Genomic DNA, 15716 nt, shown 5'->3' on the forward strand with positions numbered 1-15716 from the left:
CAAATCCCTGCTAACTGGATTTGACTGTTTTCATAGCTTTAGATCCTTTCTGCTCTAGTTTATATTTAGCTACTCTTTTAAAAATTCCTTTTTACCTTTATGTTAGTAGCTTTCTTTCTTTCTTTCTTCTTTCCCCCTGCACTCTTCTAGGTTTAAACACATGCATTCTGGGAGGATTGGAGAAAGAAAAGTATGCTTGTTCACCCAGACTTAGCAATTGCATTTATTTTTCACAGCATTCCACACCATCTTCTGATCATATATGTATATATATCTCATATATATGGTCTATATCTGTATGTAATTATAGGAAAGCTGTCATACATCAGCACTAAGAAAAAGAGATGTGTAAATTGTATATATTTATGAGTTTTCATTCTGCTTTTTGTTTTATTTTATTTTTGGCTATACCTGCAGTGTGTGGAAGTTCCCAGGGCCAGGATCGAACCTGTCCCATAGCAGTGATCCAAGCCCCTGCAGTGACAATGCCGGACTCTTAACATGCTGGATCACTACTTTTTGTTTTCTTTTTTTCTTTTTTTTGTCTTTTGTCTTTTTTTGTTGTTGTTGTTGTTGTTGTTGCTATTTCTTGGGCCGCTCCCGAGGCATATGGAGATTCCCAGGCTAGGGGTTGAATCGGAGCTGTAGCCACCGGCCTACACCAGAGCCACAGCAACGCGGGATCCGAGCCGCATCTGCGACCTACACCACAGCTCGCGGCAACGCCAGATCGTTAACCCACTGAGCAAGGGCAGGGACCGAACCCGCGACCTCATGGTTCCTAGTTGGATTCGTTAACCACTGCGCCACGACGGAAACTCCTACTTTTTGTTTTCTAATGTCAGCTGAGGCCTCCCTGACTCTTTTGCGATTAGGCACAATTAGTAGGACCGGTCCAACCCTACAGCCTATAGATTTGCAAAGTTCTCCCCACCATCTCTCTGAATTCCTGGAGGCTGGGCAGAGTGGAGTTGTGTTCCTAAGGGCTCCTCTGCTTCCTGGGCTACTCCTTTCCTTCCTGTAACTTTGTCTCCATGTACAGCCCATGAAACGCTGATGTAGGAGCACATGGACCCAAATCCCCATATTTAAAAAAAAAAAAATTGTCTGCAGCAGGGAGACTTTCTAAGAATGCATCCATGTTGAAACAGTCTCTGACAACAACCAGAGCGGCATAGTCCTTGGATTATGTTGGTATTGAACCCCCTGGGTGAGAGAAACAACGTTGCTCAGTATTGAAACAGTGTAGACTTGTTGAGCTCCAGCTAGGTAATGCTCGCTCCAAATCATGGAAAGACTAGAAAACCACTACTGAAGGGGTTTGTGAGCAGCAAGTATTTCAAGGCAGCAAGTAGTACAACAAGGAGAGGGCCTACTATCAGGATGGTAAAGTGAGTCCTTTCTCTCTGGTCCTAGAGCTGATAGACATCTAATATATCACCAACTACTAAAATTCCTAGAAGGACTGCAAATTCAAGCGGTGACTTCGGAGTCCCCGTCATGGCACAGCGGAAACGAATCCCACTAGGAACCCTGAGGTTGTGGGTTCAATCCCTGGCCTCGCGCAGTGGGTTGAGGATCCAGCATCGCTGTGAGCTGTGGTGTAGGTCGCAGACGCGGCTCGGATCCTGAGTTGCTGTGACTGTGGTGTAGACCAGCGGCCATAGCTCCGATTGTAGGTCGCAGACGCGGCTCGGATCCTGAGTTGCTGTGACTGTGGTGTAGGCCAGCGGCCATAGCTCAGATTGGACCCCTAGTCTGGGAACCTCCATGTGCCACGAATGTGGCCGTAAAAAGAAAAAAAGAAAAAAGAGATGACTTCAGTCAGCTAGAAATTTTTAGGAGCTTCTTAAAGACATTTAGATAGGAACAAATTAAAGTGAGGAGCCAGAGCCCCCAATATTCTGAGGAGTGGTCTGCCAGCATGGAAACCATCTGGTGACCGCACACCTTATATCCACATGTGTGTATATAAATACATCAGAAGGGGACTGGGATTGGGCAGACTTGTCAAGTGGGACTTAAGCCATACCTTCTAATAAAATGTTTTTATTTTACATTGGAAATTTAAATATATAAATGCTAATTTTATTTTATTATTATATATATATTTTTCTTTTTAGGGCTACACCTACGGCATATGGAAGTTCCCAGGCTAGGGGAACTTCCTACGCCAGAGGCACAGCAACATCAGATCTGAGCCACATCTGCAACGTACACCACAGCTCATGGCAATGCCGGATCCTTAACCCACTGATCAAGGCCAAGGATCGAACCTGCAACCTCATGGTTCCTAGTTGGATTCTTTTTTTCTGTGTCATGATGGGAACTCCAATTTTATTTCATTTTTAAAAATTTTTTGAAATATAGTTGATTTACATTATGTTAGTTTCAGGTATATAGCAAAGTGATTCAGTCTTATATGTATATATATGTATATACATATATTCATATATATTCATTTCTAGATTCTTTTCCATTATAGATTATTGCAAGATATTGAGCATAGTTCCCTAGGCTGTACAGTAGGTTCTTGTTGGTTATCTTTTATTTTATTTCTTATTTTATTTTATTTTATTTGTCTTTTGTCTTTAGGGCCGTACTTGTGGCATATGGAGGTTCCTAGGCTAGGGATCAACTTGGAGCTGTAGCCACTGGCCTACACCACAGCCAGAGCAATGCGGGATCTGAACCACATCTGTGACCTACACCACAGTTTACGGCAACACTGGATCCTCACTGAGTGAGGCCAGGGATTGAACCTGCGTCCTCAGGGATCCTAGTCAGATTCATTTCTGCTGAGCCACGATGGGAACTCCTATGTATTATTTTAAATTTTCTTTATTTTCTTTTTCAAAACTGAAGTAGGTCCTTCTTGGTTATCTTTTATTTTCTTATTTTAATTTTTACTAATTTTCTTTTTTTAAATTGAAGTATAGTTGATTTACAATGTTGTGTTAGTTTCAGGTGTACAGCGCAGACATCCAATTATACATACCTACATATTTATTTTTCTAGATTCTTTTCCCTTATAGGTTATTAAAAAAATACCGAGTATGTAGCAGGTCCTTGTCAGTTATCTATTCTGTACATAGTAGTGTGTATATGTTAATCCCAAATTCCTAATTTATCTCTCTCCTCTCCTTCCCCTCTGTAACTATTAGTTTGTTTTCTGTGACTCTGTTTCTATTTTGTAAGTTCATTTGTATCATTTTTTTTTAGATTCCACATATAAGCAATATCGTATGATATTTGTATAATTGCTAATTTTAAGGGAGAACTTTTCCCTGGGTTTTTTAAAAAGAAACAGGTGCATTCAGTTGGAGGGATTCACTATGTGCTTCACAGAGGAAGCTGGATTCTTTCGTTTTTGTTTTTGCTTTTTAGGGCCACACCGGTGGCATATGGAGGTTCCCAGGCTAGGGGTCAAATCAGAGCTGCAGCCGTCGGCCTAGACCATAGCCACAGCAAAGCAGGATCTGAGTCATGTCTGTGACCTACACCACAGCTCACAGCAACATGGGATCCTTAACCCACTGAGCCAGGCCAGGGATTGAACCTGCAACCTCATGGTTCCTAGTTTGTTTCCGCTGCGCCACAATGGGAGCTCCAGGAGGCTGGATTCTTGCTAGGACTTGAAAGCAGAGAAGGGTTGGGGAGCGCCAGAGAGCTGTGGAGATGGGGAAGTTCAGGAGCTTGCTGGGATGTGATATGTGAGCCAGGATTTTGGTGTGTGAAGGAGTATCCCTGCAACACAGGCCGAGGAGGACTTGGGTGCCAGGTTCAGCCATTGTTATCGTGTTCTATGAACTAAGGAGAGTTGAAGATTTTTGAGCGGGGCAGGTGCATTCTCCTAGCTCTGGTGGATGAATTCTCCTCCGGCGGGGGTATCCCAATGGGTGCAAACAGAAGCAAAACTCTAAATGGGAGCTAGTAAAAGGCTAATGCAGACATTTGGCTCAAATTCCCTAATGCCTTGCTCTGCAAAGTGCCAACAGCAATAGGGAAGGAGAAGAGACACGTGCAAAAGACTGATCGTGTTCGGCCCCAGGTGGGAGGGAGAAAGTGATGAAATGGAGAAAGAAAGGATGGAGACCAATAATATGGTCCAATCCTGCCGCTGCATCTAAGAGGTGAAGATGGAGATATCCCTGAATTTAATCACCAGAAAGTGGGAGGTGACCTTTGACAGAGCCATTCCAGGAGGTGGTGGGAGTTGGGATGCAGAGCTGGGCGGGGAGGAGGTCCTGTGAGTGTCTCACGGTTGAGGACCTGGGTGTAATGGGAAGCAGAGAGAGGCCACTCGAGGGAAAAGCTGTCTTCGAAATAATCTGATTTATTAAGAAAAGGCACTCTTTTCTGATAGACCCTTGACCTCCGAGCCAACTCACTCGCCCAGTTTTCTCCTTCTCTCCTTCTCCACTCCATTTTGGTTTTTGTTTTCAGAAAAAGGAGTTCCCGTCGTGGCGCAGTGGTTAACGAATCCGACTAGGAACCATGAGGTCGCGGGTTTGGTCCCTGCCCTTGCTCAGTGGGTTAACGATCCGGCGTTGCCGTGAGCTGTGGTGTAGGTCGCAGACACGGCTCGGATCCCGCGTTGCTGTGGCTCTGGCATAGGCCGGTGGCTCCAGCTCCGATTCGACCCCTAGCCTGGGAACCTCCATATGCCGCGGGAGCGGCCCAAGAAATAGCAACAACAACAAAAGACAAAAAAAAAAAAAAAGACAAAAAAAGTGAAGGCTGGAAGAGGCAATCAGAGAGTTGGAGTGACATCATAAAGGTTCCCAAATCTGACTCCTGAGGTTCCAGTCTTGTCCTTGAACAATTCCCAGCCAAACTGGGACAGAGAGGCCAAAAGGACCTAGTTAATGGAACAGATGGAATGACATTCCGAGTCTCAGATTTCCTCCTCTCTCCTCCCCAGAACCCCTGCTCTGAATATTTATCCTCAGCCTAACATACAATGAGTCAGCCGTTCAGCATACAAAATTGCTTTGGAGTTTGAGAATAAAATAGAGTAAAATAAAATAAAATGTTGGATGGAGAGAGGGTGGGGGAGTTAGGACATGAGACTGATACCCCCAGTTCTTACCACATTTCTTACAACATCCAAACCAGAGTCCAGGCCCCCCGGAGCTAAGCACAATAATGAGAGACACTCACCCAATTGTTTTGTGTCTGAATAGTGCTGAGCAGTGCAGCACTATTCTGCCTATCTTTTGGTATGGGAAAGCTTACCTTTTGTCTTTACGGAGTCATAAAATGACCCCTTTGTTAGCAGCAGATTGATGAATCCAAACCAGCCAGGAGAAATGGACAGGCAGGACGCATTTCAAAATAGTCTGAATGTTCTACACATAGGGCTAGCAGCATTGTAGGAAGGAGCAGAGGCATCAAAATGTTGGGTTTTCTAAAGCAGGAGGCAGCAGCTCACTCACAGCATTTGCAGTGGAAGCAAAGCAGCCCGCATAGCCCGCCATGGGAGGTGAGGTTGAACATTGATTTCACCAGATCTAGTTCTGAGATTTTGAGCCACCCACCTGCCAAAAACCCCCAGAGAAAGGAGGCAAGTGAGACACAGCTGGGCACAGCCTCCTCGCCCATTGGGGAAGACAGAAGACAGAGGTCACGTTCTCTCTGGATGCCTCTCCTGATCACTCCCTAAAGGTTCAGGTCGTAAAACCCTCTGAGGTCCCTGTAGAGTGGATTTGTTTGTTTGGATTTTGAGAAACCCAAAGAGATATTGACATACAAATTGTACGATGGGCGGGAGAGGGAGAAATCCCCTGCCCTCACTCCCCCGCCTCCTCTCCCCTTGCCCTCCCATCTCCTGCTGGTACCCATATAGAAGCCAGCAGAACCCTGCTACCTCCAGGGTTTGAGAAGCCCCTGGGAGAGGAGCAGATGGGGTGTGAGGAGGACAGTGGGAGCTGACAACAGGCCCAGGACCTGCACAGAGCAGCATCGAGTCATGATTCAAGCTGGTTTAGCACAGTTTAGCTAATGTGAATTTCAATGGAGTCTTCTTTTTTTTTTTTTTTTTGGTCTTTTTGTCTTTTCTAGGGCCGAACCTGTGACGTGTGGATGTTCCCAGGCTAGGGGTCTAATCAGAGCTGTAGCCACCAGCCTACACCACAGCCACAGCAATGTCAGATCCGAGCCACATCTTTGACCTACACCACAGCTCACGGCAACACCAGATCCTTAACTCACTGCGAGAGGCCAGGCATCGAACCCAAAACCTCATGGTTCCTAGTTGGATTTGTTAACCCCTGAGCCATGACAGGAACTCATTCAACGGATTCTTACTCTGCCTCTTACTCCTCCTTCCCTCCTTTGCCTTGCTTTCCTTCTACTTCTGATCCTTTCAAGATTTCTTGCTTGGGAGTTCCCGTCATGGCGCAGTTCCCAACTGAGTTTGGGGGTTCGATCCCTGGCCTCACTCAGTGGGTTAAGGATCCGGCGTTGCCATGAGCTGTGGTGTAGGTCATAGACATGGCTTGGATCCTGCATTGCTGTGGCTCTGACGTAGGCTGAGGCTACAGCTCTGATTTGACCCCCAGCCTGAGAACCTCCATATGCCATGAGTGCGGCCCTAAAAGGAAAAAAAAAAGAAAAATTCTTGCTTAATGAAGGATTACAACCCTTGTCTTCTGGGATGCAGGCTCATTTCTGAATTTCTGGGGAAAGCCCTGTGTGTGAAACTAAAGAGTGGGTAGAGGATGGCTGTGAGGCAGATGGGCCGAGAGCTACCTCTGCCCCAAAGAGCCAGTGCTTGACATCTGCTTGCGCCAGGCTGACTCAGGAGGTGGACAGGAGATGCTTAGGGAGGAAGCAGGTTAAGAAGAGGAGCTTAATTAAAACTGTGGCGAATAGGAGGGAGTTTCCACCCATCGTGGCTCAGTGGTAAAGAAGCTGACTAGTATCCAGGAGGACAAGGGTTCGATCCCTGGCCTTGGTCAGTGGGTTAAGGATCCAGCATTGCCATGAGCTGTGGTGTAGGTCACAGCTGCAGCTTGGATTCTGCATTGCTGTGGCTGCGGCTTCGGCTCCACCTCGATCCCTAGCCTGGGAACTTCCATATGCTGTGGGTGGGTCCCTAAAAAAAAAAAAAGAAGAAGAAGAAGAAATGGAAGAAAAAAAAAAACCTGTGAAAAAAAGGAGAATTATCTCCCATTGACCTTTCCTTTTTAGGAATCCAGTGCCTCTCTGCTCTTCTGTCATCCCAGTTCCCTCAAACCTCTTAAACAGAAGCCCAAAGCTAAACCAAAGCCGGTTTGCCCACAAACACAAACAAACCTCGGCTTTGAGTTGAGACGAGACCATTTGTGCCTTACCGTGAACTTGATTCTCATTCCTCTCCTGGGGGATCTTGCATTTAATGTTTCATCTCAAATTACGAAATGAAACACCTTGTATGCTATTAAAGAAATATAAGGTGTGGAAAGTCTGTTTCACCCCTTAAAGCATATCAGATGCTTGTCTGCCGGGCAGGTCCCAGGGATGGGGGTGGAGTGGGGTGGGGGAGGAGGTCAGCTGAGAAGAGAGGGCAGTGAGAAGGAGGTGATGCTGACCATCCCTGGAGTGGGCGTGCAGGCAGTGGTGACCCACACACCCTGCTCTCTGGCCTCGTGGGTGTAAGTCAGAGGTCTCATGAGATCTGAAAAACTGGGTGGAGTAGTTCTGCATCGGATGAGAAAAGGCGGTCAGGAAAGCCTTCGTGAGATTTAGATGAGGCTGGAGCAGAGCAGGGCTAGAAACCATGCCACTCAGCACGCCGGGTGGGTTAAGTTTATCCTGCAGACCAGAGTGGGCGTGGGAGCCACGGAGGGCAGAGGGAAAAAATAAAGGAGCTGAGTGATAAGGTTATATAGAGAAAAACAGCAGAGAAAAACATCGCCTAATCCAAAAAGAACACGCTTACGTTTTGATTTCACGTAATATACTTCCTGATCCCCCAGGAGAATTCTTGTCCTCCCCCGTGCTATGTGATACCAGGCAGGGCGAAATCCCCGAGCCCTGGTCGGAACAGCTCTCAGAAAAACATCTGTATGGATTTGCTGGCTTTCCTTAACACCAGGGCCAGCTCAGCGCCGCCAGGGCCGTGTGCAGCAAAGCTGCTGACAGGCTCTGTAAGGAAATCAAGAAGTCCTCCCTCTGTTACAAACAGGCCCTATTCCTCTAGACCAGGCTGCCGAGCATCCTCTGGGGATGAGAACAGCTCAAATTAGGAGTGGGGGGCATGAGTGTTGAAGATCTTAAACCAGACCCTGGTATAAGCACCAAGGGCCTGCCCACTCTGGCCCCCTCCTCTGCCGTAGGAAGTGGCTACGGGGATGGAGGGGTGGAGGTGTCATGACGTCATGTCTTACCCTTTACAGAAAGTTTGCCATCTCCTACTCTAGATGGTTGCTGGATGGTTTCAACCAAAATATCAAACTAAATCTTGCTGATGTTCTCTTTTTAAAGCTATGATATGACTGAGTTCCCCTTGTGGCTTAGCGGGTGAAGAACCCAATAGTATCCATGAAGATATGGGTTCAGTCCCTGGCTTCACTCAGTGGGTTAAGGGTCCTGTGTTGTTGCAAGCTGCAGTGTAGGTTGTAGATGTGGCTCAGATCTGACATTGCTGTGGTGAAGGCCAGCAGCTGCAGCTCCAACTCAACCGCTAGCCTAGAAACTTCCATATGCTGCAGGTACAGCCTGGAAAAGAAAAAAAATGTTTCCACTGTGAGGTGGGGTTCAACTACTATAGCTTCTTGAGATTATCTTCTTCTGTATATTTGCCTAACTTGTCAATATATCTACATCAGCTTCTAAAATGCTTTCTTGGAGTTCCCGTCGTGGCGCAGTGGTTAACGAATCTGACTAGGAACCATGAGGTTGCGGGTTCGGTCCCTGCCCTTGCTCAGTGGGTTAACGATCCGGCGTTGCCGTGAGCTGTGGTGTAGGTCGCAGACGCGGCTCGGATCCCGCGTTGCTGTGGCTCTGGTGTAGGCCGGTGGCTACAGCTCCGATTCAACCCCTAGCCTGGGAATCTCCATATGCCGCGGGAGCGGCCCAAGAAATAGCAACAACAACAACAAAAGACAAAAGACAAAAAAAAATAAATAAATAAATAAAATGCTTTCTTTGCTTTAAATGTAACAAGTATGAGTAGCTGGAGCAGAAACACTGTAGAATGTTCTAGATCACCCTCTCCAAGATGCTGGTTTTAAGGGAACCAGCATTTTGCCGTCCTAGAAACCTGTGACATTCAGATGGGCAGATATTTGTAATCTTGACCTCAGTTTGCCTTCATATGACTTAGCCACTCATGCTTTGTAACAAAAGTGGTCCTAGTGAGAAAGCCAGTGTCAAAGAAATGACTCTTACTTTGAAAACTTGTCAGATTCCACCTCCATCACTGGCTTATATGCTGGTGGATCCCAGGAACTCAACTGTTCTCTTGCTTCCTCCTATTCCCATTTTTAGGGAACACATAAAAATGTCAGCCATGTTATTCAGCATACAAATCACAGTTTAGGTAATCATTCTAGGACACATGACTAGAAGACTAGTGATTGCAGGAGTTCCCATCATGGCGCAGTGGTTAACGAATCTGACTAGGAACCATGAGGTTGCGGGTTCAGTCCCTGCCCTTGCTCAGTGGGTTAACGATCCGGCGTTGCCGTGAGCTGTGGTGTAGGTCGCAGACTCGGCTCGGATCCGGAGTTGCTGTGGCTCTGGTGTAGGCCAGTGGCTACAGCTCCGATTTGACCCTTAGCCTGAGAACCTCCATATGCCTTGGGAGCGGCCCTAGAAAAGGAAAAAAAAAAAAAAAGAAGAAGAAGACTAGTGATTGCAAAGAAATGCCAATTAAGCATGAACAGTAGATTTCAGATGTGGCTAAGAGATGTGTTTCTGATGTTCACTGCATCTGTGGCCCAGTTTCCACCTAAGATTCCGGGGGTGGGGGTGTTGGAGAAGGATTGGAAGTAACCACGTGGTTCTTAAGCCGAGGATCTACTTTTCTCTAAGTCTAACGGGTTAGACCTTAAAGGAAGGATTTATGTTCATATGAATTGTGCAGAAAGGAATTTTAACAAATAGAGAGGCCGTGTGAGATCATAATTCAGAGAAGACAAGGCTTTCCAGGAAGGGCTCACATACACTGCAAACTCTCTGGGTTACGAGAAAGTCCTGTGTACTAGTAATGCCTAGAGAATACGCTTGGAGGTATTTATTCATGCAATTGACAAATCATCCATTGCTTGCCCTCCCACTGATGATAGTGGAGATCAGAGGTGCCACACCTTGCTGGATTTCCAGTTTGATCATGTAGAGCCAAGTCTCTCAGCCACAGGACTAGTGACATATGGGGCTGGGTCATTTATTGTTGTGGGGAGGGCTGTCCTGCACATTATACCTCTGGCATAAAGGTTTCCATATATGGCCTGATATTCCAGGGGGACAAAATCTCTCCTCTCCCTGCTATGGGGAACCAGTAATGTAGAGGAGTGACCTCTTTTTTCTCCAATGTTTCCAACAATTCATTTAGCTCTTTGGGGGGCCCAAGGGGACAGAAGGCATCATTCCCCATAACGAATCACCAGCAGGCTGACGGCGTGGTGGAGTGCTGACCACGTGGGCCCCCAAGTTAACCACTCCAGTCTGGAGGGATGAAAGCTCACCTTGACAGCCGTCACTCTCACCCCCCACCCCAAGCACCTGAGTTTCCCATGAACAAACCTGATCAAGTGCTGAGTGGGCCAGATCCTGCTCAGGCTGTGAGAAAGTCGGAATTCTGGATTCAGAACATGAAAATGACTCTTTGGCAATAGGCAGTGACTTGAGCAGAGATGAATAATGACACGTCTCCCTAGAAGAACCTCGCTTATTTTTGTAGGAAAGATAGCTTTGTGTGCTGAGGAGAGGCACTGAGGGGGAAGTGCTGTCTACATACAGAATGCTCTCCAAACATATGACGTTATCCGGAAAACTCTGAAGAGAAGGATATAACATCAAAAACAAACCAAACCAAACAATCAAACAAAACAAAAAAAACCCACCAAAACACAAAACCCTCTTGGCTCTGTAGGCAGAGCTGATTCTCCCACTACATTGAAAAAATACTTCTGTGGTCAGTAACATCTGAGTGCTGTTGGGTGAGGTCACTCTGTGGTTGCCATGGCGACGTGTTTTCCAGCGGTGCCTGTCTCAGGAAACCTCACTGAGCTGCTTCTCATCTGCAGCTGAGCTCCTGGTTATCAGGGAAGAAAGTCATGTCCCCAACCAAGACAGCCCCCAAAAGAGAACAAAGCCTTGGCCCCAGGGAGACTCTCCGTTCTGTCCTTGGACCCTGACGTCCCATTTGGGTATAAGGAGCCCAGTCTGGGGACAGGAGGCTTCTGAGCTTGCAGGGAAGGTAAGCCCAAGGTCAGGTCCAGTGGAATGTGTGCAAACCTGAGCTTGTGAGACTCCTCCCACTGGTGCTCATCATCCAAAGAGGCATCTGCTTTGAACTCTTCCTTTGAAGTGGGAGCTGGCCCTGGCTGCCGGTATTCCGAGTTCTCAAAAGAGGAGACATTTCTGGTGCCACGAATAGACTAGAAAAGGCTTTTGACAGTAATACTTGGCAGGATTAGAAGTTTCTGAATTCTGCTGGGATGAGATTCGTGAGCAGTCAGGCTGTGATGCTAACCCATGAATGTCATGCCCATTATGATGGGACTCGGCGTGGCTGTTTTTTTCACAAGGAGCAATATTTCTGGTGCCCTGGGACAGGTGCCTACACAGCTGGAGATGAAACCCAGGCTCCCGTTCCTAATGGCTTTCTCTCTAAAGACCGACTCATGTCCAGAAGAGGCTGGATCAGCCTCTGACAAGTGATGTCTCGTGGTTGACGTATCTGTTTCCAATAAGCCAAGGTTTACAGTCTGTCAGTGGACTGACTGCAAAGTTATAAAAGTGGCTCTCATAAAAGAGAAACATGAGTGGTTGACACATCACATTGTATCTGTGTCACTCTGTGCTCTGGCAGCTGGGCTAGCCCTCATTTACAGCAGAGGAGGTGACCTAAAAACAGAATAATCGGATTTCAACCACAATGGGGATTTCTCTACCCCATGAGGCTCTGAAGGGCAAGGAGTATTGTGTGACTTCTGGTTTCCAGGGAAATCTGTTTTGCATGCCACTTCTGAGATGTGCTTGGTAAATTCCAAATGGAATAAGGCAGGGTGGAATGGCTCCTGGCTTCTTTAACACCTAGACTGAGAATTGATAAAAGCATTTGAAAGAAATAATGACTCAAGAAATAAGACTAGAAGCTAACATTCTTTAAGCTTTCAAGACTTTACCTAATCACAGAATTTTTCTGAAAATATGATGGCTTCAGTTTTCACCTTTAAGGTATGTGTGGTTGCTGGAGAGATAGAGAAAGAATAATAGCTCATTTTAAGAGCCATTCCAGGGGTTCCCGTTGTGGCTTAGTGGTTAACGAATCCAACTGGTATTCATGAGGACGTGGGTTTGATCCCTGGCCTTGCTCAATGGGTTAGGGATCCAGCATTGCCATGAGCTGTGGTGTAGGTCACAGATGCAGCTTCAAGCCCTCATTGCTGTGACTGTGGCGTAGGCCAGCAACTGTAGTTCCAATTTGACCCCTGGCCTGGGAACTCCCATATGCATGGGTTCTGTCCTAAAAAGACCAAAAAAAAAAAAAAAGCAATTCCCATTAGGGTCCGACCCTGCTTAGCAGCCTGACCAAGACATACTGTTATCCCTGGTTGCCCCACCTCATTTCAAAATTTTATTCCAACCAATGCTCTAAACAAGGATACAAGGAGAAGTCCACCCATCGTGATGCAGGACAGACCACCCATCACCTGCTGCGGGGACAGACTCATTCAAAACCTGCAGAGAAAGAGAATTACTTGTAAATCTATGTGTGGATGAGAAGGTCATTTAGACCTGAGGCTGTTCCAGGGACCTTGCTGGGTCAGTTTTTATCTTCATAAACCTCTGTCTCCTCTCTCTAGCAGTCGGCCTTCTCACCCTCAGCTCCCAAGGGGCCAGTTTGAACCTGGATTTGGAAGCTCCAGCCGAGGTTTGGCTCAACCTCAAAACATCCTTCATTTCACCTTTGCCACAATTGCATCAGGCCCCCAGCTCATATTTCAGGCCCCTGTAGAGCTCTGGCAGCCCATAGAATGGTGACCACAGGCCCTTTGCTTGGCCCTTGGGCTCTAGGAACAAGAGGACTGTGCTGCCAGGCCTATAGTGGGAGAGGCCTGTTCTCTGAGAGGGGCTGTGCCCTGCCAGGAGAGATCAACCGCTTGATAGGCCATCGGCTGCCGTTCCAGATCACTCCATCCTTCTAGCTTTCTGTGCCAGTCTTTCTTCTAGTCCACATGAAGCACTGGCCAGTCCTGTGGACCCTCAGCTCTCTTGTCTTGGTGGATTTTCTCCACATATGGGAAATCTGCCATATTCCCCAGCCCCCAGCCATTTTTCAAGTCCCATCCTGCCTATAAAGCTTTCTCTGCTCCTGATTGATTGAAAAATAAAAAATAAAAAAGACTACACACCCCTCCAGTCCCACTTAGCATGCCCATGGCAATGAGCCATTGCTACATCAGAGCAGAACCAGAATGGATCTCTCCATCTCTTGAATCTTGGGCTAGCCCAGGAGGCCTGTCCGGCCAATGGAATCTTAGCAAACATAACACACGGAGGAACTGGAAAATTTGCTTGGGCATCTGGGCTTTCTCTCTCTTTCTTGCTGATCAGAACTTTTTTTCCACCAGGAGAGGAAGGCTGGGCTGTATCTGGAGGATGAGAGGTCCACTGAGTCCCGCCATCCCAGACCTCCCAGCACCACTGAACTGAACCCAAACGGAAGAACTACCCGGCTACTGTGGCGGTGGGAGAAATAATAGATAGGTGTCTTCCGAGCCCCTACATTTTGGAGTGTTTTTGTTTTTTTTGGTTTTTTTTTTTTTTTTTTTTTTTTTGGTCTTTTGTCTTTTCTGGGGCCACTCCCACAGCATATGGAGATTTCCAGGCTAGGGGTCTAATCAGAGCTGTATCCACCAGCCTACGCCACAGCCACAGCAATGCCAGATCCAAGCCGCATCTGCGACCTACACCACAGCTCATGGCAACTCGGGATCTTGAATCCACTGAGTGAGGCCAGGGATCAAACCCGAAACCTCATGGTTCCTAGTTGGACTCGTTTCTGCTGCGCCACGACGGGAACTCCACTTGTACCTTTTGATGTCTGTCATCACTAACAGAATTTTACATAAAGTCTAATGAACTTGGAAGGTTAATTTAACAGCATTGCTGCATCAGGATATTTGAAAGGCAGCCCCTCAAAGCATCAGCTCAAAAAAGATACTTCAAGTTATTGAGGAAACCAGTTTCCCCCTTGGTTTAAGCCAAAAAACAAGAGGCATCCAGTGCTACCTCTAGTCCATCCAGAAGGCCACTCATTGTCATCTCTGCTCTCTGCTTTCACCAAAGGTCCTCTTTTTTTAAAAAGAATCAATAAGTCAATCAATTCATTTTTAAAACCTGAAATATAATGAACATGTAACATTCTGGAAGCTGAAGGTGTACAACACGCTGGTTTGATGCATTTGTATGTTGTGACACGACTATCACCAACGTGATCCAGAGCCTCATCTACTGAGTAATAGCATCTAACCACCCATCAGCTGGCCCAGTGACCCAGCATAAATAGAGGTGGCTGGACCCTCCCAGGGCTCTTCCTCCACTTTGGAGCAGAGGGGCATTTCTGAGGAGATAGTTGTTAAAAGCATGGCCTTGGGAGCCATTTGGATCAAGACATGAATCTTGCTCTCCCGCCCTGCTTGGCTGGCCCTAGGAGGACCACCCCTCTCTCTGAGTCTCCATTTCTTCATCTTCATCAGCCAAGCAGCCATGACTCCTCCTCCACAACCTCCTCCTGTCATTACTGTTACGTCTCTCTCTCCTAGGATGGCTGTGCAGTCTGGCCTGAAGGAGAGATTCAGGCCGGGGATATCAGCTTATTTTATTTTATTTTTGATTTTATGTTATTGGAGTGTAGTTGATTTACAGTGTTGCATTAGTTTCAGGTGTACAGCAAAGTGAATCAGTCATGCATATAAATCTGTCCATTCTTTTTTCCCACGTAGTTTATTACGAACTATTGAGTAGATTTTCCCCTGCACTACAGTAGGTTTTTGTTAATCATATATTTTATACAGAAGTGTGTGCTGTTGTTCCCACCCTCCCAATTCTTCCCTCCCCCCTGATGGTTTTACCTATGGTAACCATAAGCTTGGTTTTGAAATTCGTGTGTTTGTTTCTGTTTTTTTTTTAATAAGTGCTTTTATCATTTTTATTAGATTCCACATATAAGTGAGATCATATGATATTTGTCTTTGTCTGACTTTCTTCACTAGTATGGTGATCTCTAGGTCCACCCATGTTGCTGCAAATTGCATTACTTCATTCTTTTTGATGGCCGAGTAGTATTCCATTGTATACACATACCATATCTTTTTTATCCAATCCTCTGTTGATTGGCATTTACAGCTAATTAAGGACTGCCTGGAAATACCGTCTTCATCTCCTGTAACCTTTGTTTTGCGATGGTACATTGTGGCCAGTTACACATCGGGGAAATACCTCCTCCTCGACCTGCCACAAGCTGTGAGCCTGGATGGGCCACACCGAGTGTCTATGGG

At 46.5% G+C, this 15716-nt stretch overlaps 1 protein-coding gene across 8 annotated transcripts in view; it reads left to right on the forward strand.

Moving 5' to 3' along the window:
* LOC110255461 (uncharacterized) overlaps positions 1 to 15716 on the forward strand; it is a 334726-nt gene that overhangs the window by 275084 nt on the left and 43926 nt on the right. For 2 of the 8 annotated variants that reach the window (XR_014816770.1, XM_084978383.1), the window contains one exon: positions 13788 to 13903. The exons of the other annotated variants lie outside the window; for them this stretch is intronic. Coding sequence is in view for 1 of the 2 variants with exons in the window: in XM_084978383.1 (XP_084834509.1) it covers positions 13788 to 13903 (116 nt within the window). In the remaining variant the exon portion in view is untranslated. The remainder of the gene's footprint in view (positions 1 to 13787; positions 13904 to 15716) is intronic. 8 annotated transcript variants of the gene reach the window in all.

The sequence above is a fragment of the Sus scrofa genome, chromosome 9 (genome assembly GCF_054392235.1).
Source record: "Sus scrofa isolate SSC_HxYL_T2T_F1_AM1 chromosome 9, Sscrofa_HxYL_maternal_Yorkshire_Landrace_v2.0, whole genome shotgun sequence".
Classification (NCBI taxonomy): Eukaryota; Metazoa; Chordata; class Mammalia; order Artiodactyla; family Suidae; genus Sus; species Sus scrofa.